The sequence below is a fragment of the Podarcis pityusensis genome (genome assembly GCF_964106645.2).
Source record: "Podarcis pityusensis genome assembly, chromosome: 14".
Taxonomy (NCBI): Eukaryota; Metazoa; Chordata; class Lepidosauria; order Squamata; family Lacertidae; genus Podarcis; species Podarcis pityusensis.
In genome coordinates, this window is record NC_138039.1 from 11,242,978 (window position 1) to 11,268,994 (window position 26,017).

General features: G+C 44.4%; 2 protein-coding genes across 3 annotated transcripts in view; one reads left to right on the forward strand and one right to left on the reverse strand.

The window, feature by feature from the left end:
* The first annotated feature begins 1,870 nt into the window (after nt 1-1,870).
* Nucleotides 1,871-18,068, forward strand: BRI3 (brain protein I3). Its single transcript, XM_080981314.1, has 3 exons — nt 1,871-2,488; nt 11,116-11,230; nt 17,661-18,068. Exons 1-3 carry the CDS (start codon nt 2,323-2,325, stop codon nt 17,791-17,793), a joined length of 414 nt encoding a protein of 137 aa, XP_080837440.1. The 5' UTR covers nt 1,871-2,322; the 3' UTR covers nt 17,794-18,068.
* Nucleotides 18,069-18,211: 143 nt separating this feature from the next.
* The window catches only part of BAIAP2L1 (BAR/IMD domain containing adaptor protein 2 like 1), a 59,382-nt gene continuing 51,576 nt past the window's right edge, over nt 18,212-26,017 (reverse strand). For both annotated transcript variants that reach the window (XM_080981108.1, XM_080981109.1), the window contains 2 exons: nt 23,987-24,027; nt 18,212-22,205 (listed from right to left, as the gene is read on the reverse strand). In XM_080981108.1, coding sequence (XP_080837234.1) covers nt 22,130-22,205; nt 23,987-24,027 — 117 coding nt within the window. In that variant the 3' untranslated portion in view covers nt 18,212-22,129. The remainder of the gene's footprint in view (nt 22,206-23,986; nt 24,028-26,017) is intronic.

Sequence of the window (26,017 nt, forward strand, 5' to 3'; positions counted from 1 at the left end):
CACTACAGGACTCTGAGTATATTTCATGTTCTTAGACCAAGGTAAAGTTCTCAAACTGGGACACTACTTCCGGTTTTGCGGAGTTCTTAAACCAAATTGTTCGTAAACAGAACTGTTCTTAAACTGAGGTACCACTGTAATTTAAAACTGTTCTTGAGACATTTCATTCCGAATCATTCATTCCACTGGATGATGATAGGTGCATAGATCCTTTTGATCCCCCCCCCCCACTTTAATGAAATATTTGAGAAACGCCCCCTCCCGCAAAGGTCATGGGCATTGCCATTTGAATGGTGTGTATGCACCATGTCATGTGATTGATTACACAGGGCAGGGCTTACCTGAGCTCCCCTCATATTTTAGTCAAGTTGGCATGCCTGGACAGGTGGGTGTCCTGCGTTCCCCCCCCCCCCCATAAATCCTGGCTATGCTAGGAGTAAGCAGTCCCACCATGGGCGTAGCCAGGAATTTTGTTGGGGGGGGGGCAGCTTTTGCTTTTTTTTAGGGAATCAAAGTTGTTGAGGTTTTTTTTTTTAATGAAACTGTAGCCTTATGAGGCTTTGCCCTCGGGTGGGAAAAATATTGCGCCTGGGAAAGGGAAGTGGGAGTCAACAGACACTCAAGGAATAGTTTCGGAGAAAAGGCTTTTATTTCTACCATCCATGAACTGGTAGAAGGAGCAAGTGTGATAAGTCACAAAAAGCATGCACGAGTTCACAATCATGTGCACAAGCATATATACCCCTTTCCAGTTCCCTCCTCCTTTCTCCTCCCTCAGGAGTCCTGCCCCATGTTGAGGTTCCTGAGCATGTACAGAAAGCTGTCTTGGGACTATTGGACTCTTCCCAGGAAAGGGGGAATGAGAAGCCGAGGGGGTTTTCAGCATGTTCAGATATGTTGCAATCTCTTGTCCTGGCATGGCTCCCGGACAGAAAGCAAGTTGCAATGTGGTTCTTTAGCAAGGCCAGAAGGCATGAGAAAGGCCTGAGAAACAATGGACTCTTCTCTACCTTTGTTACAGCAGAGCGGAATGTTTCTGATGCTTAGCTGCTGAGAAAATGATTTTGAAAAGCTTTGAGAAGCTTTGAGCCTGCTTTGGTGGGGGGTGACTTCGGGCCTACGTGAGGTCACCTGTCCTCACCTTCCTTCAAAACCACCCCACAAAGAGGACATTACAGGGTGGGGGCAGGCTACTCAGGCTGAGACCCTACCTGCCCGCGGACTGTCTCGCCAGAGTGGTGCACGCTCTAGTTATCTCCTGCTTGGACTACTGCAATGCACTCTACGTGGGGCTACCTTTGAAGGTGACCCGGAAACTACAACTAATCCAGAATGCGGCAGCTAGACTGGTGACTGGGAGTGGCCACCGAGACCACATAACACCCGTCTTGAAAGACCTACATTGGCTCCCAGTACGTTTCCGAGCACAAGGCAGCCCTGTTTAGGGAAGCTTTTAATGTTTGATGTATTACAGTATTTTAATATTTTTTTGGAAGCTGCCCAGAGTGGCTGGGGAAGCCCAGCCAGATGGGCGGGGTATAAATAATAAATTATTATTATTACTATTACTATTATTATTATTATTATTATTATTATTACGCCCATGAGTCCCACTGCATCCAATAGGCCTTAACCTCTGATCTAGTTAAGACTGGCGAGGGAGAATGCACCTCCTTCCGCTTCTTTCAAAAAGTGGCGGCCTGCCAGCCCTTGCCCCACCTCCGCCCTCCTCCTGCTCCTGAGCGGAGCGGCCCCCGCCAGGCTCTCACCCGGCCCTGGAACCCCCTCGGCCAGCTGCGTAAAGAGAGAGAGAGAGAGTGTGCGCGCGCGCACATGCATGCGCGCCGGGGCGTCTCCTTTAAGAGGGGGTTTCCCTGCGCCTGCCGGAGTCTCCGCCGTGTCTCCGCCGGGGGAGCCTCCTCTTCCCTCCTCCTCCTCTTCCTCGGCGTCACGTGAGCCCGAGTCTTGTGACTGGCCTGCGAGGAGAGAAGCACATTGCCGCTTCGGGCGCGCCGTGCAGCTCCGGAGTTGCGCGGGTGCGTTCCTGGCGCGGGTGGGCAGGATCCGTCCATGCCCAGGGGGCCAAGGCGGCTTGCTGCTGCTGCTGGAGCTGCCGGCTTAGCGGGGCGAGGCTGCCTTCCCTTCCCGCCCTCCCTCTCCACCCTCCGGGCACCGAGCCTGCCGTGCGCTCTCCGCCTCTCCTCGGAGAGTTGCGCGCCCCTCCGCGCTCTCCCGCCTGCCTTGCGGGCTTCTCCTCGCGGCTGATCCCCCGGCGGGGGCGGCCAGGAGCAGCCTCCTCCTCCGCCCTCCCCTTCGAGGATCATGGACAGCAAGCCCCTCCTCCAGGATAGACCCCCGGCTTACAGCCCCGCTAGCCAAGCGGGCGCCGGCTACGAGTACGGGCCGAACAGCTACGGGGCCATCCCGGCGCCCCAGCCCGGCTTCCAGCCGCCGCCGCCCTACACCTACCCCACCGGTCCTGGAGCTGGTAAGCCGGGAGAAAGGGGGGCGGGCAAGGAGGATCTGGGTGTGGATTCTGCGGGAGGGGCGTTGAAAGGAGAGGATCACCCCCTCTCCTGAGCCTGTAGGAGTGAGGCAGGTTTCAGAGCACTGGGAGATGGGGGGCTGCAGCCCCACAAAGGCACCGGGGGGCTCGCCTGTCTCCATCCACACTGCGTGCTGGCGGCCGCAGCAGACAGAGGTTTGGGGTGGGAGGGGTGTGGGTGAAGGCGGGTCACGTGGTCAGGGCAGGAGACTGGCTTGACTCTCCCGCGCCCCTGGATGTTGGGAAAGGAGTGAGTGCCAGATACTGGGCGCCCAAGTCAGGCTAAGTGGGTAGTTCTTGCGATAGGAAACGCTGCTTTTGTTGCGTGTTGTCAGCTGTCAAGCAGGAGAACTTTTGCAATGTCAAGAAGGGGAAACGGGATTTCAGGGTTATGCAAATCACCCTCTTTGCCCTACACTTGAGGAAGTTTCCTGCCTTAAAAAAAAATAAAAAGAAAAAGTTTGGGTTAGGAAACATTTTTCTTATTCTTGAATCAGTTGCACCTTATTTAAAAATAAAAGTACGGTGGTACCTCAGGTTAAGTACTTAATTCATTCTGGAGGTCCGTTCTTAACCTGAAACTGTTCTTAACCTGAAGCACCACTTTAGCTAAAGGGGCCTCCTGCTGCCGCTGTGCCGCCGCCATGTGATTTCTGGTTTCATCCTGAAGCAAAGTTATTAACCCGAGGTACTATTTCTGGGTTAGCAGAGTCTGTAACCTGAAGCGTATGTAACCCGAGGTACCACTGTGTGCAAGAGTGGGGACTCGTATACTGGTTCCCAGGAATGGTAGTTTTCTGTAGAAAGATTTATGTATTAAAGTAATATTCCGCCCTCCCTCCCAAAGGAGCCCAGCGTGGCAAACACATCAGCCTTAAAACAATACAATAAAAAGTGCCAGTTATTTCACAACAACATACTTTTCTAGATAATAATTTTAAGGCTTCAAATTTAAGATTTTAAACAGTCCAGAAGCTGTTGCACGAGAAGTAGGATTTCTTCCAGTTACTGTTAGAGCTCCCAAGCTAAACATTCCAAGGGTTGTTTTTATATTTAAAAAAAAAAGCAAGCTGTATTTCCTGCCTTAAAAAGGCAGCTCAGAAAGGCTTGTCTGCTTTCCCTTTCTGTTTTCCCTGTTAAAAATTGGACAGTGCAAAAATTCAGCCAGCCCGGCTACGCTTTTCAGGCTTCCAAAACAGTTTAAACATTTAATATGATTTTTTTGAATAAAAAGTTTAATACTGTCTGGGGGAATAGTAGGTACAAAATATATGTAATTTAGATACCTCCCACCCCCCTACTTTAGAAATGTTTTGTTTTTAGCTCTTTACATTGCACATATGCCAGAGCCTTGTGAGTTGCTGAGACTTGTTAAACAAAAGGAACCAGAGTTGGAAGGTTGTGAATTGAACTTGAGTCTCCCAGAATTGAGTCTTGAGTCTTCCTAAGAACCTGCGTTGTTTAGGTCAGGTTCCGAATTACGATTGCCTTTTCTATGGTGGTAGAATTCCACTCTCCCTCTCTCAGCAAGGCCTTGTTATGGTTTATTCGTCCAACAATTCTAGAGAACTCTTAGAATTCTAGAATCCTCTGGGGGTCCAGATTCCGCTGGACTAGAGCTCCCACCAGTCCTGTCCATTGGCCATACTGGTTGAGGTTGATGGGAGTGGGAGCTCACAGGTTTCCACTACCTCTGATCCCCCTTACCATTGGTTCCTGGTCATGATGGCTGCACTGAAACTCTGGGTTCAAAGGCAGCATATTTATTATTTTTAGCAGGGATGGGGAACCTCAGGTCCATGGGCCAAATGTGGCCTTCCCAGCCTGTCGCGGACTGGCTTGGACACAGAGGAATGGTGGGAGGAACGAACTAGGGAACAAGAAGGCCCAGAGCCCGGATGTGGTGGTGGGACAGCAATGAGTGGTGAGAGGGAGAAGAGGGAGATGATAGGGTTGATGGGAGTTGTAGTCTACAATGTCCGAAGGGCCACTGGTTTTTAAAAGTCCCTAAAATGGCAGAGATAATATAGTTTGGTGTGGAGTGGGCTATTTAGCTGGCTTGCATTTATTTTCTTTTTATAATTTTATTTATAGTTTCCTTTTATATACATTTCAATAGTTTAACAATGGTTGTAACATTTCAAAACTCAACTTCCTCCTCTTTCTGCGGTTCCTTAAATATATTTTGATCATTTCCTGCACATTCTAAATTAACTTACTGTTTTATTCATCTATTTTAATTATATGTTCTTTTGAAACTGCAGGTTATTACTGTAATCCTGCCAATGTCTTTATCTGTTTACAACTTGTTTGTAAATATTCAATAAACCATTTCCATTCTTTTACAAAACGTTTATTATCTTGATTTTTTATTCTTCCGGTAAGTTTCGCTATTTCCGCATAGTCCATAAGTTTTTGTATCCATTCTTCTCTCATTAGGACTTCTTTCCATTTTGGGGCTTGTAGCATTCTTGCAGCTGTAGTTGCATACATAAATAAATTTAGTCATGCTGGCCACATGACCTGGAAAGCTGTCTGCGGACAAATACCGGCTCCCTTGGCCTGAAAGCAAGATGTGCGCCACAACCCCATAGTTGCCTTTGACTGGACTTAATCGTCCAGGGGTCCTTTACCTGCCTTTTACCTTTACATCTATAATTCCCAAGAGAAGAGCTTTGGGTTTTTTTAAAACAAATGCTATCTTAAACATCTTTTTCAATTCATTATATATCATTTCCCAGTAAGCTTTAACAAGACAACCACATATGATAAAAAGTACCTTTCTCTTTGCATTTCCAACACTTATTCGACTTCTATTTTTACATTTTTGCCAATCTACTAGGTGTTAGATACCATCTATATAACACTTTCATGTAATTTTCTCTTATACCATAACGTGCTGTAAATTTTATATCCATATTCCACAATTGATCCCATGCTTCCATATTTATATTATAACCAATATCTATTGCCCAGTGTATCATTGAAGATTTTATTTGCTCATCCTTTGTCTCCCATTCCAATAATATCTTACACATTTAAGACATCACTTTAACATTACATTCTAATGTCCAATTGTGACATTTGTTCACCAAACCCTCGTTTCCTGTCTTTCTTAAATACTTCGTTCAAATGATGGTATTCTATCCATGCTGTTAATATTTCTGATAAGTCCTCAAATTCTTTAAATTTAAACTCTCCTCCCTCCTCTCTTAATAAATTTCTATAAGTTGCCCAACCTTCCATCATAATCTTTTTCTTTACTGCTATGGCTTCCAATGGTGAGAGCCAAAGTGGTGTTTTTGTCTCCAATAAAATTTTATATTTATCCCATAGTCTATATGAATTTTCCCTAATTATATGGTTTGTAAATCCTTTATGTACGTTCATCTTTTCATACCACAAATAAGCGTGCCAACCAAAAATATTATGACCTTCTAAGTCTAAAATATGTGTATTTTTCAATGTCAACCATTCCTTCAACCAGCACAGACAAGATGCTTCATAATATAATCTCATATCCAGGAGGGAAAAAGCTCCTCTCTCTTTTGCATCTATCAATATTTTATATTTTATTCTTGGCTTTTCCCCTTGAGCTGGCTTGCATTTCTTACGAACTACAACATTCTTCAAAGCTGTAAAATGAGGAAGCACTTTGATGCTGAAATGTTTCTTGGAGTTGGGGACGTGACCCCAGAAAGGTGATGTCACAGGCATCGCCTAGTAGGTTCTTGTGAAACTTGCGATTGCAGACAGGATCCATTCCAGAGCTCCGGCTGGATCCCGAGGTTTCCGCAACTGGAGGTGCCGCTTCTGCGCATGCGCGTGGTGCGTAGAGCGCTTCTGTGCATGCGGCAAAACCCAGAAGAATACTTCTGGGTTTGCCGCTTTTGCAACCCGAAGTTTACGTTACCCGAGCGTAAGACGAGATTCTACTGTACTCGCTGGGGGAGTGGGGAATGTATTCAGCCCCAACCTCTCTCCCCAAAGCACAACATATCTGAGGCTTGTGTGCCTGTAAGAAGCATTTTTTCCTTGATGGAAATATCAGCTTCAAGGAAAGGTTATCTTGTTCCCTTGCAACAAGTCATAGCCATAGTAAAAAATAGCCCAGGAAAGGGTACTTTGGGACAAAAATTCCAATTCGAGTTCAAAGGGTGATGAGCTCATGCTTCTTTAGTAACCCTGTGGGGAGTTCAGCTTGCGGTTAAGGAGGATGGATGGATGGGAAAAACGTTCTGGAACCCGAGTGGCCTGAGAACTGAGGGCCGCCCACTCCCTTCTGGGGGGCCGCATGCTACTGTGGGTGGGGTCAGAGGCAAGAGTGGGTTGAGCAACGAATGTCTACCTTTGTACAGGCAAGGAAGAGGCGTTAGCAGAGTACAGGGGGCACGGTCCAGTCAGGCAAAGTGACCGGAATGGCTTGGAGCGATCTCTGCAGAGAGAGAGAGCGACTGTTAAACCATTCAGAGTACAGAGCACTTAATCTGTTCCAGAAGTCCGTTCTAAAACCAAAGCGTACTAAAACCAAGGTGCGCTTTCCCATAGAAAGTAATGCAAAAGGGATTAATCCGTTCCAGACTTCAACCCCTAAAACAGAAATTTAACATGAATTTTACTACCTCTATGGTTGTCCTGTTAATGGTTCTCTTGGCTTTGCAGCTTTTATCCATTTCTGCAGTCACACAATCAATTAATCAGTAGCTGAACTGCGTTCTATGCAGTCACAGAAACAAAATTAACGGAAAAAGCCACGCAAACAAAAAGGCAAAAACAAAAGCACCAAATATAAGCTCCAAATATCTAATCGGAAGCAGGGTACTCAAATCAGAAACGGAAAACTCAAACAGGAAGAGGAACACTCTAATCAGAAGCGGAGGACTAAAAACCGAGTATGTTCGGTTTCCGAAAAAAAGTTCACAAACCAGAACAGTCACTTGCAAGTTTGCAGCGTTTGGCTTCCAAGTTGTTCGAGAACTAAGCTGTTCGAACACCAAGATACCACTGTATTGCCACTCTGCCATATTTGACAGGCAGGCGGGGCCAAAACAGCCTCACTGGCCAAATGGATCTCCCTGGTGGGCCTAGTTAGGCCTGTGGATTGAAGGTTCCTCACCCCTCTTTTAAATAAAATAAATCTTTCTAATAGTGAACTTGGGTGGTGTGGTAGTCAAAACTGAGGGGAGCTGGCAAAGAGGTGTGAGGGAATCCTGAGGCTTTCAAAAACCTAACTTTTAAAAAGTTATTCCAAAGAGGGCATGAAGGGCGGTATATGAATTTAATAAACACTCCATTAACACCACAGTAAGGACTGAACGTGTGCCATGCCTATGGAGGGCAGAGCAGGCTTCCCCAACCCGGTGCCCTCTGGATGTTGTTGGGCTCCAAATTCCAATCCACCCCAGCCGGCATGGCTGGTGGTCAAACCAGATGGGAGTTGTAGTCCAGCAAACATCTGGAGGGCCACAGATCTCGGCTCCCAATGTAGAGCGATGCTGATAATTAACCTCCATTGGGGGGGTTATTTGGGGGTCACAGTGGGTAAACGAGTTTAATTCCAGGGAGCCCCACATGTTGATGGCAATGTCTGATGGCCACGTGAAAAGCCCCAGGGCTAGGTGTGTGAGTAGTGAGTAGTGACACCTGTGGCACAGCCATCTTGCCTGTGAGATCCTGGCTGCGTGATGTTTTTTAAGAAGGAGGAGGTGGGCTGTTTCTTTAATTATTATAAAGCACTTATCCATTTTCTTGGCTGGGAACTGGGACCCTTGGCTGAGTTCTCAGACTGTAGGTTTTCTTTTGCCATTTCCGTGGTGCTAAAGTATGCTCTTTGAAGTTAATAATTAGCCGAGTGTACGTCCGTAGGCCTGAAAACCGAGGAGAACTGAAACCTAGGAACAGTTTGCTATTGCATATGGTGAATATTAAGTCTTATCTGGAAGACTTTGTCCCAGTTCCATCTTGATGAGTGCATGAGAGCGTGAGTGAGTGCCAGGAAGCACGTGAGAGAGAGAGAAAGAATGAATCCACAAAAATACCAATCCATAAAGATTTATCAGCTATGTGGTCACTTGGAAGCAAGGCAGGGGGAGGGCCCCACTGTCCTATTTATTGCCTGTGTTAACACAGATCTGTCCTTCACTTCCCCCACCCTTGGCTCATTTAATGGTTTGAAAGCTGACTTTATTCAACAGATAGGAATGCCTGAAATAAATAGTGTTTTTCAATAATAAAAATAATAAATACACTCTTCGTTCAGACATCACACTGAACCATAGTTCATTTTTTTGATAGTAATATTAAATATTAATAATAATTAAATACAATGTACAATACTTCTCACATGTTATAAACAAAGTTATCTTATTTAATTTATGTGATATACAGCATCAGTTTATATAAATATTTTTATTTCATTTTTATCTCATTGGATAGTGAGGATACAGGGGGAGATTAAGTATGGTTATGATATAAAAGAGCGAAGATTGGGTGCAGCAACCGGATGAATTATTTTTTTTAAAAAACTACCACTGAAAATGGGATGGGAAGTCAATAGAACAAAAGAAAAAATTATGTATTGGAATTTCATGTGAAATATGTGGAAATTTAATAAAATATATTTTTTTAAAAAGAAAGTGTTGATGTTCGGAAGGCATGGGGCGAACTGTGGAGCAGCATTCAGAAAATGCTTAGCAATTTCTGTAACTAATAGATAAGAGAATTCAGGAGAGGTATGTCTCTACATGCAAACAGTTTCTGTTTGCTTAAAGTCTCTGTACAGTCTCTTTTTGCATGCTTCCCCCCCCTATTAAAAAATCAGCTGACTGACTTCTCCCCTGAGTAAACAGAAATGTGACTTGACCCGAATCCAGACTCTGGAAGAGTGATGTTCCCAAGAAAAAAAGAGGATTCTCCTTTAACTTTTGCAACCACAGCACTAGTGTTCCCTGTGTCTAGCAACACTATAGTGAGGGTAGCCATCTGATGGGTCTCAAACCTTCGGTGAGTTAGGGACGTCGCTTGCATGCGAAGACATGCGCTGGTGGATTGAGCAGATGAGACCAGTAGTGGGTCCAATGGTCAAGAAGGCAGTTTCCGCACGTGCTGTGTGGGGGGGAAGATGGAACTCGTATACGTGGGAAGGCAGCCCATATAGGAGAAGGAAAACTCTGATCCTAAATCTGCCTTGGCGGAGTATCTTCAGGAGAAGAAAAGGCTAGGGAGTGTCTTCTTCTTTGGCGATCACTCGTAGCCAAGTAAGATTGTTTTCCATAAACATGGTTTTAACAATGAGTCTGTAAGTGACTGTGGAGGCCAATTCTGGATTCACATGTCCTTCCACAGTGGGGACATTGTTATTTTTTTTTTTAAATAGTATTTATTAAGATTTGAAAGGTTACAAAAAGAAAAAATAGAAAACAGCATATTAAGCAAAAACAGAACATCACATCACAATAAAGAAAAGAAGAAAAAAGAAAAAAAAGAAAAAATACAATGAATCTTCCCATAACTTATCTTTCATTTGCTTGTTTCCTTGACCTCCTCACACCTCCCTTTTTTGTATTCTAGTTCAATTAGCTATTTCAGCAAGTCCTTTCCATCTTTTCCAGTTTTTGTCCTCTATTTTATCTTAATATAATGTAACTTTACTTTCCCTTTCACCATTTAACAATCTGTTTTTTCTTAATCCTTTATAGCATTTCTGCTAAAACCACATTACTTCATTCCAACATCCTTCTAACATTCCTTAATTTTACAATGTTTCTGTAAATAAACTTTAAATTTCTTCCAATCTTCTTCCACCAACTCTTCTCCCTGGTCTCGGATTCTGCCAGTCATTTCCGCCAGTTCCATGTAGTCCATCACCTTCATCTGCCATTCTTCCCGGGTGGGTAGATCTTGTGTCTTCCAATACTTCGCGATCACAGTGGGGACATTGGTTTCCGGGTGGGAGTTGATCACGGTGTGGATTTGCCAAGCGTGCCTTCCTCTTAGCATGTTTCTCCCTTGCGTCTTGAGTTTGAGTGTCTTCAAAGCCCATATACCTTTGGTAAACGCTGGTCTCCAATTGGAGCGCTCACAGTCAAGTGTTTCCCAGTTGTTGGTGTTTATACTACATTTTTTTTAGATTTGCCTTGAGACACAGTCTTTAAACCTCTTTTGTTGACCACCAGCATTACGCTTTCCATTACACTAGGGAGTGTAAGCCCTACACAAAGCCAGAGTGAGGTCTCTAAGATGGTTTGATGGTACCTTGTGTGTCTCCTCATGGCAACTCCTGGTGCCAAACGTGTTGGTCTGCTTCCCTTTGGATCACATCAGCGAGGCTCAGAGGGGTGGGTGGGTCTTGCCATCTGGGCAGCCCAGGACCTCCATACATATTGCCCAGGTTTGCACCCTGGAGAGGTCGCTTTGGTGCTCCTAACACAGTGGTTTGACTTCACCCCCGGAGACACACTCCATTGCCTTTCAAGCTAGACAGCTGTCGACAACTATGGCCTAGTCTCTTAGTTTCCAAAATGTTTTTAAAGCAACTTAACATGCTCCTTTTCTGCTTCTTCCCCCACCAGGATATGTTGTGCCTTCGGGTCCACCGGCGCATAACTACCCCAACACCACGTACACGATAATCCAGCAACCTCCCACCACGTCCGTCGTTGTCGTTGGCGGCTGCCCAGCTTGCAGGTATTATGACCGTTCTCATTTCTGTTACACCTCTTCTCTCTTTTTAAGTCTGACCTCTTAAAAATCCATGTGAAACTGGAGTGGGGGGTGGGGAGGCTTGCAGCAAGAGAGATTAGAGTCTCTTCCCCTTCATTTTTTTTTAAATGAAAAAGTAGCATTCTTCTTGTCAGGAAATGGCTGCTGTGCGGGTGGGGCAGAACACAAAATGGCTGGTTCCTTGGACATATTCTTCTATTGGACAACAGACTTGTGTATGCTGTGTGGCTTGTCCTGTTTTCCAGTAACTAGCCTCCTGCCCTCAGGTGGCAGTGGAAGATTTTTGCTTTTCACCAGTGTTGATGTAAGATTCAACAGCCCATCCAATCTGCTTCTATACATGTTGTAGGCCCCTCTTGGTAGTTCTTACCTCCCTCAGAAGTTTGGTAGGTGATGACCTGAGAGAAGGCATTCTCTGCGGCAGCCCCTAGTTCTTGAATTTCTCTTCCTCACCCCAAGGTGTGCCAGGCACTCTCACTATACAGCTGAAGATGTGCCTCTTTATGCTGGCCTTTGGCACCTGAGCTGTATATTTTTTTGGATCCACTCCAGTTGTGATCATAACGAACTGTTTTAATAAATGCAATAGTGATGTTGTGTTATTATAACAGTATTTCGTTTTGCTCCAGACAGCAAATAATCCTTTCTCTCAGGGGAGCGAAATGTCTCAGACCAGGCAAGTACATCACTAGACTTTGATGGTTCCCCAACCATTGGCCAAATTGACTGGGGCTGGTGTGAGTTTTATCCCAGCACCCACAAGTCCCCCCCACCCTTGCCTGGACCAAGATGTCGAAGCTGCTGAGCAAGGAGCAGCTTGCACCAGTCAAGTCCTTAGCCAGCGGATTCCACGTTGCAAAGATCATGACTTTAATTGGCTTATTCGTTAGCAGCGTTGAAAAGCAAGGTCAGGGTGTTTTTCGAGACCAGAGGCAAAAGGCCAAGCACGCCTGGAGTATCCAGCCTAGTGATAAACTGACCACTTTGTTTTTTATTGTAGTATTACTTTTTTTCAAACCTACCTTCTGACTTTATGTTGTCCACTGAAGGATGTGTTATTAGTTTCCAGGTTGGAAAAAATCTTTTGCACTCCCCTTAACCCAGAAAATGGCAGGAGTAACATGACAAAATTCAAGGTAGCATCCTGGACTGAAGTTCTTCCGTGTTATTTTTGTGAGGGAGCAGAAGCAGGCATGTGTGGAAATGGATTCCCAACGTTGCCCAATGAAGTTTGTTGTTCTTTCACACCATGCCCGCTGGCGTGAATGAAATGCCAGTGTCTTGGCCAGAAAGTGCCAGTCCCATAACACAACAGGTAGTGCGGTGTGAAAAGAACATTAGAAAACAGGACAGAGGTGCTAGCGTTATAATCAGGAAAACAAACACAGTATATCCCTATGTCTGAATGTGCCACAGGTGCAAAATGCCTGACCGGCCGTGAAATATTCTGGGGGGACAGACTCGCAGCTGACATTGTTTTATAATTATTCAGATCAAAGTAAAAGGGAATTTGGAGAGGAACACGAAATGTTGAATGATCAGGAAGTTTCAAGAGGGTTCACAAGTGTCATGAGATGAGCTTTGTGGAGCCAGAGGGTGGGGAACTTGTTTACCCCTCAGATATTGCTGGACTCAAACTCCCATCATCTGGGGTTTTTGGACATGCTGGCTGGGCCTGATGATGGGAGTTGGCTTCCAACAGCACAGGCTGGGAAACAGATTTCTCACCCCTGTTGTAGAGAGAAGGCATCTTTTTTTCCCTTGTGGCTGTAAGGAGTAAAGAGGTGAAGAGGAGAGGGCTGTTAGTGACTACTAGCCATGATGGTTGAGAACAGGATGCTAGACTAACCAGATAGGCCATTGGAAGCTGCTTTATACAGAGTCAGACCATCGGTCCATCTAGCTCAGCACTATCAACACGGACAGGTGGTGCGGCTCTGCAGGATTTCAGACAAGGTTCTCTCCCAGGTGCTCCCTGGAGATGCTCAGAACTGAACCTAGGACTTTCTAAATGCAAAGCCGATGTTCTGCCTCAGAGCCACGGTTGCTCCCCAGCCCACAGAGACAGCAGGAGGGAAACCTGAAACAGATGGAGTGATTGAAGAAAGAGGGGAAAGGGAGTAGCCCCCCCCCACTGCCAGCCAGAGGAAGCTGGCCCATTGGGGCAAGTGGGGCGCTGCCAACCCCCACCCTCACCTGTCTGCTGCCTTACCTACTTCCTGTCCAATAAGTGGCATTCCTCCTTAGTGTTGCTTTTGTGGAATTCAGCAAGGGAGGGGGACAGAACTAGAATTAGTTGCCTCTGCCTGCTATTGGCTTTGCTTGGGCTCCTTGCCTTCTGTCCTGCCAGCCTCTATGGGCATCATCCTCCCTGGCCGCCAGCATGTGGCCCCTGACGGATCTCTCTCCCCCCCCCCAATCCTCCCTGGAATGCAGTCCTTGATAGAAAAGATTCCCCTCTTTTCGGTGTGGGAGATGCTAACTCTGAGAACTTTGTCACTGGCTTGGCAAAGGGGCAATGACATTTGACCAAAGGTGTTGCGGACAACTATTTAATAAATCCCAATAGTTCACCAAGCAGCAGCAGCAGCAGCCAGGCAGCTCAAGTGAGGGCCCCTGCTTGTGGTATAAATAAACGCTGCCTATTTTTAGAGCCTCTGGGAGTGGCGTGGCTTTAAGCCACAGGAAAGCTGCTTAAGTTCTCCAGGCAAACTCTTACTTTATAGCTAAGATTAGCCTGTCTTTAAATGAAGCCTGTTACTGTCCCCTTCCTGGCTTCCCCTTCCTTCATTATCTGATCTTAAGAGGCAACTCCCATGTAGGAAACAGTGTGTTATTTGTGTCTCCAAAACTCTACATGGGTAGCAGTGAGCTAAGGCAGTATCCTGACTCCTGCGCTGCCCATGGAGACAGGCGCTAACTTGGAGGATAAGGCTGTCAAGGGCTACTAGCCATGTTGGCTATGCTCTGCCTCCACAGTCAGAGGAGGGAGGGTTCTTGTGCTCAGATCCTGCTTGAGGGACGTCTTGTTGGCCAATGAGAACAGGATGCTGGACTAGATCCAGCAGGGCTCTTCTTGTGCAAGACAGAAATCTCCATTGAGGCAGAGAAAAGATGCACGCTCAGCAAGAGGTAATGAGTCACGGCAGCTGCTGTGTTCAGGCTAGATGGCAGGAAACGTGAGCTAGCTGGACTGGAAGCAGTGGTCTTGAGTTGAAAGAGTCCTAGATCAGGGCAAGGAGGTCAGAACTGCATGGAAGCAGCAGAGCAGTCCCAATGGGTTGGCACACCCACACACCCAGCATTTGAAGATGAGAAAAGTGTGTTTACTCCTGCAGTGTGCAGATGCTCATTGCATTGGGGAGAATGCAACTGTTCCCAGCAGCAGAAGCGTCTCTAGGTCCTGGGTGAGTTGTCAGTGTCCTTCTCTTCGGACTGTGGTCCCTCCACCTCAAATGATGGGCCGATGCCTTTCCTGGATCCTGTTGCTGTGCAACAGGGAGATGGGAGTTCTGTTTCCCCAGCTGGCAGAGCCACATCCTGGAAGGGGGAGGTACCCACATCCTCCAGCCTCTGTTCTTGGGACTCAGCCCCCTCCTTTATGCTTCCTCCTGTATCCTCTCCTTGCCCGTCTCAGTCCGCTTCTCTACGGGTGACACCTTGAGACTCAAGACAGGCAGGACAAGGAGTGGGGAGGAAATGTTCAGCCTACAATTAAGCAGTGGGAACGCTGCAAACAGCTGCCAAACACAGTGTTCATTGGGCAGCACCCTTAGGCTTCATGTCTAGCCCTTGGCAACCAGATGAGCTCCAGATATTTGGTCTGCAAATCCAGCGAGCCCTGGCTAGCCTGGTTGTGGGATGCTGGAGCTGTTGGGTTGCGGCTGGTGGGAATTGCAAGAATAATTCTATTGGTTTCACAAAGTGAATATACCCATACTTGGTCTAAAATACCCATACTTGAAACTCTGAAAAACCACAAAATGACTGGGTTACACCGCAAGAAAAGCTTTCCTAAACAAAAATGTATCCAGTAGGCACCGAAACATAATCACACTAGGCTTCTGTCTCATTTTTGGCTTGCAGTTGATTCCAGAGAGCTGGAGCTGCAACACTAAATGCCTGGTTTCCAGTACATACTTTAAGTCAGTGAGGGGAAGGGGACCTCATGGGCACCAGGGAAGGCCTCTCTGGGCACATCTGCACCCACAGGTACCACGTTGGTGAGCTACACCTAAAATTAGCATGGGCAGATTTTATATGAATCTGGGTCCCCCTTTTTTGGTGTGATGCATAAATGGCTGCCCTACTTTAGCAGCAAAGGAGCAATGCAGCCTGTTAGGGTCTAGGACAAGGGCAGGGATCCTTTTTCAGCCCGAGGGCCGCATTCCCTTCTGGGGGGCCACATCCCTATGGTAGGCAGAGCTTGAGACAAAAGTGGGTAGAGCAGATAAACTTTCCCTTTTCCGAACCATAACCTGGGGTAAAATCATAAAAAAAGGCTCACAACTTTAATCCTAAAAAATGATACCAACTTTGGTCGGCCCTCACGGCCCTTCACTTCATCACATCTGGCCCTCTTTGAAAAAGGTTTGGACACCATAGACCTTCCACCTGCCGCTCGTTCTCCCAGCACCCCCCCCCCCCCCGTGTCTCTTTTGTCAACTGTGTGCTATTGTTCTGTGTAGCTTGCTCTTTTCATCACTGGAGAAATGGCAAGAGTCCATTGCTGGCAACTGGCCCCTGCTGAAACACATTTGCATCTGCATTTCAAGGTCACTCCAGTTCCCTTTCTTTTTCTTTTTGGCTTTTCTTGCACATGTGATTGCCAAAGGACGCCCACTGTTTTCGTGAAATCAACACTGCTCCACTTCTGCTCTTGAGAAAACTTGGCAGAAAACTTGTGACTTTTACCCAGAGTAAAAATGCTGAGGCTATCTCTTTCCCCATCTGAGCGGATTCTGAGTGCCTAGAACTCTCCCTTGCCCCCCACTATGAAAATCCAGCAACCCCCCCCCCCCGAGGGATCTGTTTCTCCTGAGACATCAGTGAAGGGTGAGCTTTCTGTGTGATTGAAGGAATCTCACACGGCTCTTAAGAACGGCTTTGGAAAAACTCTCTCTAGGAGAGGTGACCTCCGTTGGACTGGGAAGCAAACGAAGAAGTTGCCAAAGGAAATAAGCTCATTTGTTGGTGCAGATGAGAAGCCTCTCTCCACGTTTGTCGCACATATTACGTAATGGGCTATTTGGGGACAATTGCCACATCTCTTCTCTGTCTCCCATCCTAACGTTAAACATGCAGAGTAAGCCTTGGTAATGTCTGACTGTCCATGAATTGCTTCTAGTCATGTCTGGAAGGGCGTTTCTTCAAAACATCTGGTCTGGCAGCAGAAGTGCCCGCCTCTCGACCAAAACAAGGGAGACCTTTTATCTCAGTTTCGAAAGCTATTGAATGCTAAGTCATCACAGGGCCTCTTGGCTAAAATACAGTGTTGTTTCGTAAGGGGAGGGAGAATGGGAATTCAAAAGCAATTTTTAAAAAGTGCTGCATTACTGTAGTCCATTAACGTTTCTGACTTCAAAAAATAAAATTTTAAACCAAAGGGTTTAAACACATATTTTTAAAAACTTGATTCTTTAGGTTTTATTTTGATTTGTATTGAAGGTTTTATCTGTTTTAAAATGTGCTGTAGGTCAGTGCTTTTCAAAGCTAGCCAGTGTGGTGGACTGGCAAATTCCCCACCCCCCCAATGTCCCATGGACTGGTATCATATTTGGTCTCTGAAGCATCCCAGCCAACCTGGGCTGTGGTGGAGTTGTCAGGGACTAGCAGCTAGTGGTTGTTTGGGGACCACCACTTTGAGTAGCGCTGTTTTAAGTTAGAATTGTACCTTGGTTCTCAAACACCTTGGTACTTGTACGTTTTGGCTCCTGAACAGGCAAAACTGGAAGTGTTCCAGTTTGCGAACATTTTTTGGAAGCCGAATGTCCGAAGCTGCTTCTGATTGAGTGCAGGAAGCTCCTGCAGCCACTTGGAAGCCGCACTTTGGTTTTTGAAAGTTGAATGGACCTCCGGAATGGATTACCATCGTACCTTGGTTCTCGAATGTATTTGTTAAGCAAAGGTCTTTGTGTAGCTAAAAATTCAAAAATAAGTTGTGAGCTAGCTTTGAAGATGAGTGTGTGGAAAGCAACTTGTTAGGGATAGTTTATTCGAAAACATATTTCTATCATCTAAGAGACATTAAAAAAGTGCATGGAAGCTTTATAGACTGTATTGCTGCAAGAGACCAATCTTCAGAAAGTTTGTCATTCTGTCAAGCTTGGTGCTCATTTTATACATTTTCTTTTTAAAGCGCAATTATAGCAACTTACTTTTTCCTCTCTTGCAGAGTTGGTGTATTGGAAGACACATTCACCTGTCTCGGTGTCTTTTGTGCCATCGTATTCTTTCCTATTGGAATTCTCTTCTGTCTTGCATTGAGGCAACGGAGATGTCCTAACTGCGGTGCAACGTTTGGTTAAGGGATCAACACAAATAGGCTTTTTGGAAGCTGTAACTATTGTAGTACCTTTTTTCTAATGTAAATGTCATGTACAATCAAGTTTATGCTTCAGAGATGATTTTGTAAAAGTGTGATGAAATTAGTCTGTCTCTTTCTCTTCTCTTGCATGCGAAACTGATCTATGAGCATGTGTGTGTGTGTGTGTGTGTAAGACACAAATCCACCCCCACCCCTGCTTTCTGTTTAAAATGCACCTTTTGGAAATTTAAATAAAAGTGGGTTTTTGCAACTTCACTGGGGCCCAGCTCTTTCTTCTAAAGAGAATTAAAATTTAGTAATGCCAGTGCAAATGTTAACCACCACAAGATAAGGTAGGCTTGTTCCATTAGGCATCTTTGCCTAATAAATGCAGTCTGAACTCACCACCAAGCCACCAATTTCATCTCCACCTTTATTTAATTTGAAATTTATAGTTGGCTCTTCAGGTGTTCCCAAAGCAGGTTACAATTAAAACACAAATTTGTTTCCTGCAACTTGTTTTTTTATGAAAAATATAGCATGAATACAACACACAGCTTATGCATTACACACATACATTTGTGTCTCAGCATCATCATACCTAAAAATCTACTTCTGGGAATACAGGGGTGCAAGTACTCTGTCTGCCCCTTGATTAGGCTCTGCCCCTCTTTGAACCAACAGCCTCTAAATCCCGCAAACTGGTTTAACATGCGAAGTGTGTCAGGAATGCTGTGAGCTAGGAGTCAGCTGGTTTGCCCTTAATTCACATGTGAAATGCACACATCTCATGGGTAGTACTACAAGTTCGAACACAATGCTTGACATGTGCCACATCTTTGGATATACTTGACAGAACTTGTCACAAGGTACCACTAGATACATTTATTTGACCAGCGCATTATCTTAAGCAACTGCCTTGCTCCAAACACTGCTTCTTAGATGTCCAGCCTTATATGTATCCCATGTTGTGGTGTTATCAGTGCTACACATATTCCAGAGGACACACATCCCCTTTCTAAATCTAGGTGAAGATCTTCCGGCTCAGAGCTTGGCTTCTGGAAAGGGGACCGGGTGTGCTTTGCACTCTTAATATTTAAGAAAAACCCTAACGTCTATGCCAATGAAGGTTGTAGAGTTAAGCATGGAAGCTCAGGGCAGTGAAAAATACATGCATGCACATTAATGCTTGTGGACTGCTGGTTCTGATCTAAAACAGAGATTTAGTTAGTCCTTGCAGATATAAAAGCTGCTTGCCCTCAATCAAGCAGCCAATGTGATGCTTTCCAGAGCCTATCGGCCTCAGCCAGCATAAACTACAACTCTTACAAACCCTGATGGTTGGCTAACAACTTCTGGAAAGCACCTTGTTGGCTAGCCCTGCTCTGAATGGCTACCCCAGTACCAGGAGCAAAACTGGACATGAACTACAGCTGGAAGTTATGCCACAACTATGAACAGAAGGCCTCCAGTACCTGCTGGGATGCTTCTGCTAGTATTTAAGATCAAATACATGAATGCTCCCAAGCAACCTTAATCATCTGCATTTGGTTTAGCAAAAAAGACCATTCGCTTAGGTAACTACTTGTGCACCAAAGTAATTTTTAAATGTTTTCACAAGACACTGGAGTCCAAACAACTACTTGCTTATACCCAAAGGGGCTGTACATACCTAGTCTTATTGAACACTGAAATCAGAGTTCACCTGCCCCACCTAAAATTCCTTCTGAAAGATACAAAAGTTATTTTTGTGTTGCTGCTGTTTTAAGAAATAGTTATTAACCCCCCCTTCGGGTACCCAAAAACCAAACTCACTATATTTTGTGGATAAAAATCTGGAGGCCACAAGTTCCCCAATCTTTGATGTGACAAGAGTATATTTTCATAGTACTTTTTCTATGTAGTTGTCATTGGTAGTTACATTTACATCCTGTCTTCCAAAGTTCACAGCAGCATATGATTCTACCCCACTCCCATTTCTCTTTACAACAGTTCTGTGAGGTAGGTCACACCAAGAGATAGTTATTGTTTCAGAGTCACATGGTGAGCTTTATGGCTATGGGGAGAGTTGATTCTACATCAGGGTCCTATTTTAACTGTTTTCCCAACCTAGTGCCGCTCAGATGTTTTACATCACTCCCCCATCCCCACGTAGCCTCCAGCTGGTCTGATTTAAATTGTCAGCCACACTTTTAGAGCCCTGCCCTGTCCAAAATAGTTAAAGCTGAAACCCTGAGAACAGCTGACTACCAAAGTTGCCTATAAAACTCTGTGTATGTGATACAAATGGCAACGCCAAAAATTACTTGATCACATAACTTCTGACTTTAGGAAGCAAAATAGCTGGCATGTAACATTTATGTTGCGATAAGAGAGATTGCTTTCCACCCTCCCTTTACAAGTCACCCCAAAACAGTCATAAACTGAATCTTGCAGAGCTGAAGAGTGGAATAGACCAGTTTGAAATCTCAAGTCATGTTTTGTTATAGCCATTAACTCTCTTCCCTTTTATTGTTCAGGTCAGTTGTTTTGGCACATTCCCTGTCCGTTGTGGTTACTAAAAGCTTGTAGAAGAGGTCAGTAAGTAACTAAATACCTCCACAAATAGAGAAGCAAAGAAACGGTATCTTAGAGTAGCAGACTTTGCAGATTGATGGAAAGTTAAGCATGTTGCATCTAAAGTCCCGCTCACGTTATGTGCATTTACTTAGAGGTGCTCAGCACAGCATTCCACTTCTTATAGATGTGCTATTTTCAAAGATGAAACTTAATAAAAAACAATGACTTCTAGTGTGTGTCCCCTCCCAGCTTGTAAACAAATTGCCAGAGATTTTGATTAAGTTTTGATTAAAAATTAAACATAGGTTTGAGCTAAAAAAAGAGCCCTCTTCTTAAAAACTGCATTTGTTCCATAGTTTGTATATGTAACAGGCAAGGTATTTAACTGAGCAACTTTTATAGGCAAAACAACACGCAGTCTTCAGAACTGTTCATCAGAATCATGGCATGAAGAGTTCTGTGTAAAGCTCAGAAGCACCTATAATGCTGAATGTGCAAGAACGGATCCATTTATATACAAATGCATTTTCTACCTTGCACTTTTGAAAAGAGTGGTTTGCCCTGCATTATCAACAATCTGGGATGAAATGTAAATACAAGATGATCTAGAAGCAGAGAGAGGGTAGACATATCTGCTAAGTACTTAAGATCACCTTGTGGCTTGATAACCCTCATTTTTTTACCATGCCAAACACTTGCCAAAATTGTTGACTGAATCTCTTGGGCCCTGTGTGTTCAACTCCCTGACCCACAATAGCCTCTCAGGCCGTGCTCCCAACCTCACTTAAATACTTGTATGTACACACAAGAATGTCTCTATGTTCATCTGAAAATGGTGAAGGAATGTCAATCTACGTTCGTTTTCTGTAAAATTCCCTTAGCCACTGCTTAAGACATTGGCTTGAAGCTACCTGGTTATTCTGTAATAATCAAAAAGGTAAAATGTAAATATATCCATGTGCTTTTTATATGTAGTGTTAGAAGTGTTATTCTTTATACAGTAATGAGCCGTATTTCATTTTGTATGTACCAACCTGTTTTCAAAGACAACCTCCGAGGGTCATGCTCCTGAAAAAGGGACAACACATCAAAGGAATAGCCAGGATTTCTAATTGTAGTTATTTATCACTGAAAGAATTTGTCTCAATCAGTCCTATTCAATAGAATCTTGCTAAAAGGAAAACAGTATAATATTGTGCTTTGGCATATTGCAAACCATGTTAAGGATATTACACTTCTCTGAACATTCAGAAGATCAATATTTATTCTTACTTTATTCTAAGACATTTATCTTACCCAGCAGAAACAAAGACTATTGCTTTACATAGTATTCTATCGTATGTTAAGGCAATCCTTAAAATGGCTTGTCTATTTAAAAATCGGGTAAGCGTATTCATGTATCTAAGTAAACAGTACAAGCAAACTTAAATAATAATTGGAACTTACCCATAGGACTATCAATACAACTTGCACAGAGCAATAAATGATCAATTATGCTGGTAATTACATTTTACTCAAACCTCTTCCCTATTTTGACAATTCTGTCTTCCTAAACAAGGCACACTGTAATATGGAGAGATTTTTCAAGCATCTTAACCCATCAATAATTAGCTGATATAGGAAGCAAAAATATTTTTTAAAAGTCAGCATTCCAGTGCTACTGTACACATTAATTACATTTAAATAATGTTTAAAAACAACAACTTCAGATAGCATTTGAAAATCATATTGCTGAAGACAGTGTTTAACAAGGAAGGGTAAAAAAGGGTTACTGTTGTTCATCGAAGTATTGGCGCGGATCGGTCATTTGTTACTGTTGGTCGGAGTTTCACGGTAGCAAACGGATTTTCTCCACTGTAATAAAAAATACCCAAAAGAATTTTAACTAAAATATTTGGAACCATACAAAATATGTAGTTAGGAAGCTTATAACTTTGACAAAATAGTGGGGGGGGGGTGAGGGGGCAGGCATTTAGAAAAGACCTGTTGCAGCTTTTAAAAACTTAATAGCAGAAGTCGAAACTCCTGGGTTTGGCTGTGAATTATTGCCGTCTAATTCCCAATCCCCCTGCCCTTTCCACTTGGACCTGCTGCTGGGAAGAAGAGATGGCAGCTGGGGACCACACATTCAGTTGTGACCCAGCAAAGGAGAAGCCCTGTCTCCCGCCACTTTTCATCAGCTAGAAAGGATAGCTCAGCCAGTATAGCCTGAGACACTTAATCTCGGGGTTGTGGGGTTCCAGCTCCATGCTGGGCAAAAGGTTCCTGCTTTGCATGCGTTTGGACTAAATGACCCTTGTGGCCCCTTCCAGCTCTGCAATGATATGATTCTAAGGTTCTCCAGGTGACTGTTTTCTTGCAAGGTGGTGGTAGTTATTGGGGGTAGTGGGGTAGAATGCCAGAGGCGACGTGATCATTTTATTTCGAGAAGCCTGGGAAGGAAGCGAACAACACAGTTCACTGATGCCTTAATAATTTTATGTAAACCACTTTATGAGGCTTGCCTGAAAGGCAGTAATAAACACACTGAAAGTATATTGTAACACTTTATTGTGGAACTCAACAAGGTACTTATCAAGGAGGAATGATCTAAGGGCCAACTTTCATTTTCCTCCCATAAATGTATACTCCAGTCTAGCCTCACAGGAGGTGATAAAACCACTTGAGTTTTTGTGTTTATTATATCAAATGCCACCTCCTCCAAGGAGCTAGGGGAGCATAAGGCAATGGGCTTGGTTCTTTTCTTCTCTCCTGCTTACAACAAGTAAGCTCTGTGGGGTAGGTTAGGTTGAGAGGGAATGACTCCCAAGATAATGCAGGAAGCTTCATGAGCCAACAGGGATTAGAACATGGGGCTCCTTGACCACAGTTTAACATGCTAGCCACACTACCACACTGGCTCCATGGTACCAGCATCATTGCATGTATGGCTCAGGAATCTGGTTAGCCACACTGGCACTGCTGACCTTGAGACACAGCCTGGTGCTTTGTTCTCAAAACAACTTTCTAGCTGGCTTTAAAGAGTTTCTTAAATACATAAAGTAAAAATAAAATAGGGTGACCCAGTTAAAGTTTTAAAAATCATTACTGGCCACGCACTTCTCTTTCATAACTGCTTGTCTGAAGTATAAATTGAGATTGTAGAATCTCAATTATAATTTGTTTTAGCTTAAAATGGAACTGATAACAGGTCAACAGGAGGGGCTCATTTACATAGAACAAGAAAGCAAGTTCCCCATACTGTTCTGCATAACAGCTCTCACTGCTGCTTATTTAATCCTACCCTGTTTCCAGCCCCCACTCTACTTTCAGCATAAAATACTACCCAGGAAAAATCTGAGCAGACACCATAAGAGTCAGATCTAGCACTGCATTTGCCCGCACTATAGGACTGAGGTTTGCAGCTGAATCAATTCACCTGTCATTTTTTGCTCTTCCAGAAGCAATACGGCAACTTAGATAATTTCAACTCATTTCCTGAAAAGCCAATAGGGTAATCTGAATCATTTGCAAGAGTCTATGGGGGGTGGGGAGCCATCCCCAAGCCATCCATTTACCCCCTTTCAAGACTTATACATTGGCTCACGCTCTTAATATTTTTGTTAATTATGTTTAAAAAAAAATAAAACTCCTACCTTAGGAAAGGTGGTTTTATAATGCCATTCATGTCAGGTTTCTGAAAATGGAAAGAAAGTCATAATATGAAGCACTTAATACCAGGAATTATATGATATTCAGGTAAGAAGGTAGGGTTGTAAGTATTATTTACTACTTCCTCCTGTTGCTGCCATTTCAATGTGACTGTTAGCAGTAGATCAAGGCTTTCAAGAAAGCTGCATTGACACTGGTACCAAAGCGGATGGCAGAAACACATTCGCAGTAACAATTTCACCAGGCTTTCATCTGGATCTTTCAACCATAGCCATTGTGGTTAAAACCACAGTTTCACTGGGGAAGATTTGCTTACTAGCTGCTGAAGCCAAACAACATAAAATAGGACCAGCACCTTAACAAGCAACACAGTTGTCAGAAGCCAAGCGTTCTGTGGATTCCCTGGGGCAGAGCTGTATGACCTGTAACTTCCCCAGTTGAAAGCAGCCCATAAGCAGGGCCGTCTTTACCCGGGGGTGCAAGGGGTGCAGGGCACCCGGGTGCCAAATTCTGGGGGCGCGCCAAAATGTATACCTACTGTATACCGGTCCCTCTCGATCGGCGGCAGTGAAAAGCAATGGAGCGAAAGTCCCCACCCCCACCCTTGTTGCTCTGTTACTCCCTAGCGTCAAATATTCCTGAAAAGTCAGGAAACAAAAGCATTTTTTTTGGCTGGGTCGTTGTTATAGGTTAGCAATTCCCCTATAAATAAAAGCTCAACAACTTTGAGTTTGCCCCCCCTAAAAAAAGGTCAAGAACTTTGGCCTCCCTCCTCCCAAATAAAAGTTAATTTGGGGGTGGCTAAACTAAATTTGGGGGCGTTGGGCGGATCTTTGCACCCCGGCGGCGCATATGCTAAAGACGGCCCTGCCCACAAGACATGCATTGTGTCCTGCCAACTGCTTGACAACCGCCATCCTAGTTTCTAAAAACTCAGGCAAGCGGCAAAAGCATTTATCAAGTTTACCAAGTCCTCTGGGAGGATGTGTGGTCACACATTGTTGTGCAGGCCTGCCTTAGGGTGCCTGGAATGACATATTGGGTGAGGTGTGTCTGTTTTCTTCTTTGTTACCTTTCAGGAAGAGTTTTAAAATACTCCTGTTTACCGAGGCGTTAGGCGGCTGAAAGCTGTTGTTCCTGGCAACCTTGGAATTATTGCTGTGAAAGCAGGTGATAGTTTTCAGATGTTTTAAATACATTGTTAATTTGTTTTTAATGGTATTGTTAATTTGTTTTTAATGGTATTGTTTTTAACACTGATATGTTTGCGGCCCCAGGCTCCCTTGGGAGGAAGGGCAGGGTATAAATTTAATAAATAAATATTTGCACAAAAGCTTCTTAACAGTTGGGGGAGCATGAGCCTCTTAATGTCAGGATCGTGGGTTTGAGTCCCACGTTGGGCAAAAGATTCCTGCATTGCAAGGGGTTGGACTGGATGACCCACGTGGTCCTTCCAACTCTACGATTCCATGAAATACAGTGGTACCTTGTCGAGTGTCCAGGATCCGTTCCGGAGCCTCGGATGCTCGACGAAAGAGATGCTAAACAGAGTGTCACTCTATGCATCCATGTGGAGCGGTTTTGTGCTTCTGCGCATAGCGGCAAACCCAGAAGTAACCTGTTCTGGTACTTCTGGGTTTGTTGCGGATGTCCGCCAAAGTGGACAATCAAGGGGGTGGACGTTCACGGAGGTATGACTATACATGAAATGTGTTGAGGGGGAGCTTGTGTGTCAATATTTTTGACATTGTTTTAGGTGCCAAATTGCATCAGCCCTTCTTTTCCCACGATGGCATGTGTAAGACCTATGGTGCTTTGATCTGCCCAGGGCATTGCATAAGCAACCACTTAAGCAAGCAAGATTTCAGACTCGTGTATTTGTTAAGATCTTTTTATGCTTTATTTCTCTTCAGAGTTTAGGCTGGATGCCTTTTGCCACTTTTTCTCAAGGACAAAAGATGCAGCATAACAGTACTGGACACAGAGAGGGAAGGGATCATTGTGAGCTTATTGAG

Bases quoted from the DNA above. Each gene is read 5' to 3' on its own strand.
- BRI3 (XM_080981314.1), top strand. From the start codon at position 2,323: ATGGACAGCAAGCCCCTCCTCCAGGATAGACCCCCGGCTTACAGCCCC. The intron at 2,489-11,115 runs GTAAGCCGGGAG...TTCCCCCACCAG, and splicing joins CCCCACCGGTCCTGGAGCTG to GATATGTTGTGCCTTCGGGT. The intron at 11,231-17,660 runs GTATTATGACCG...CCTCTCTTGCAG, and splicing joins GGCGGCTGCCCAGCTTGCAG to AGTTGGTGTATTGGAAGACA.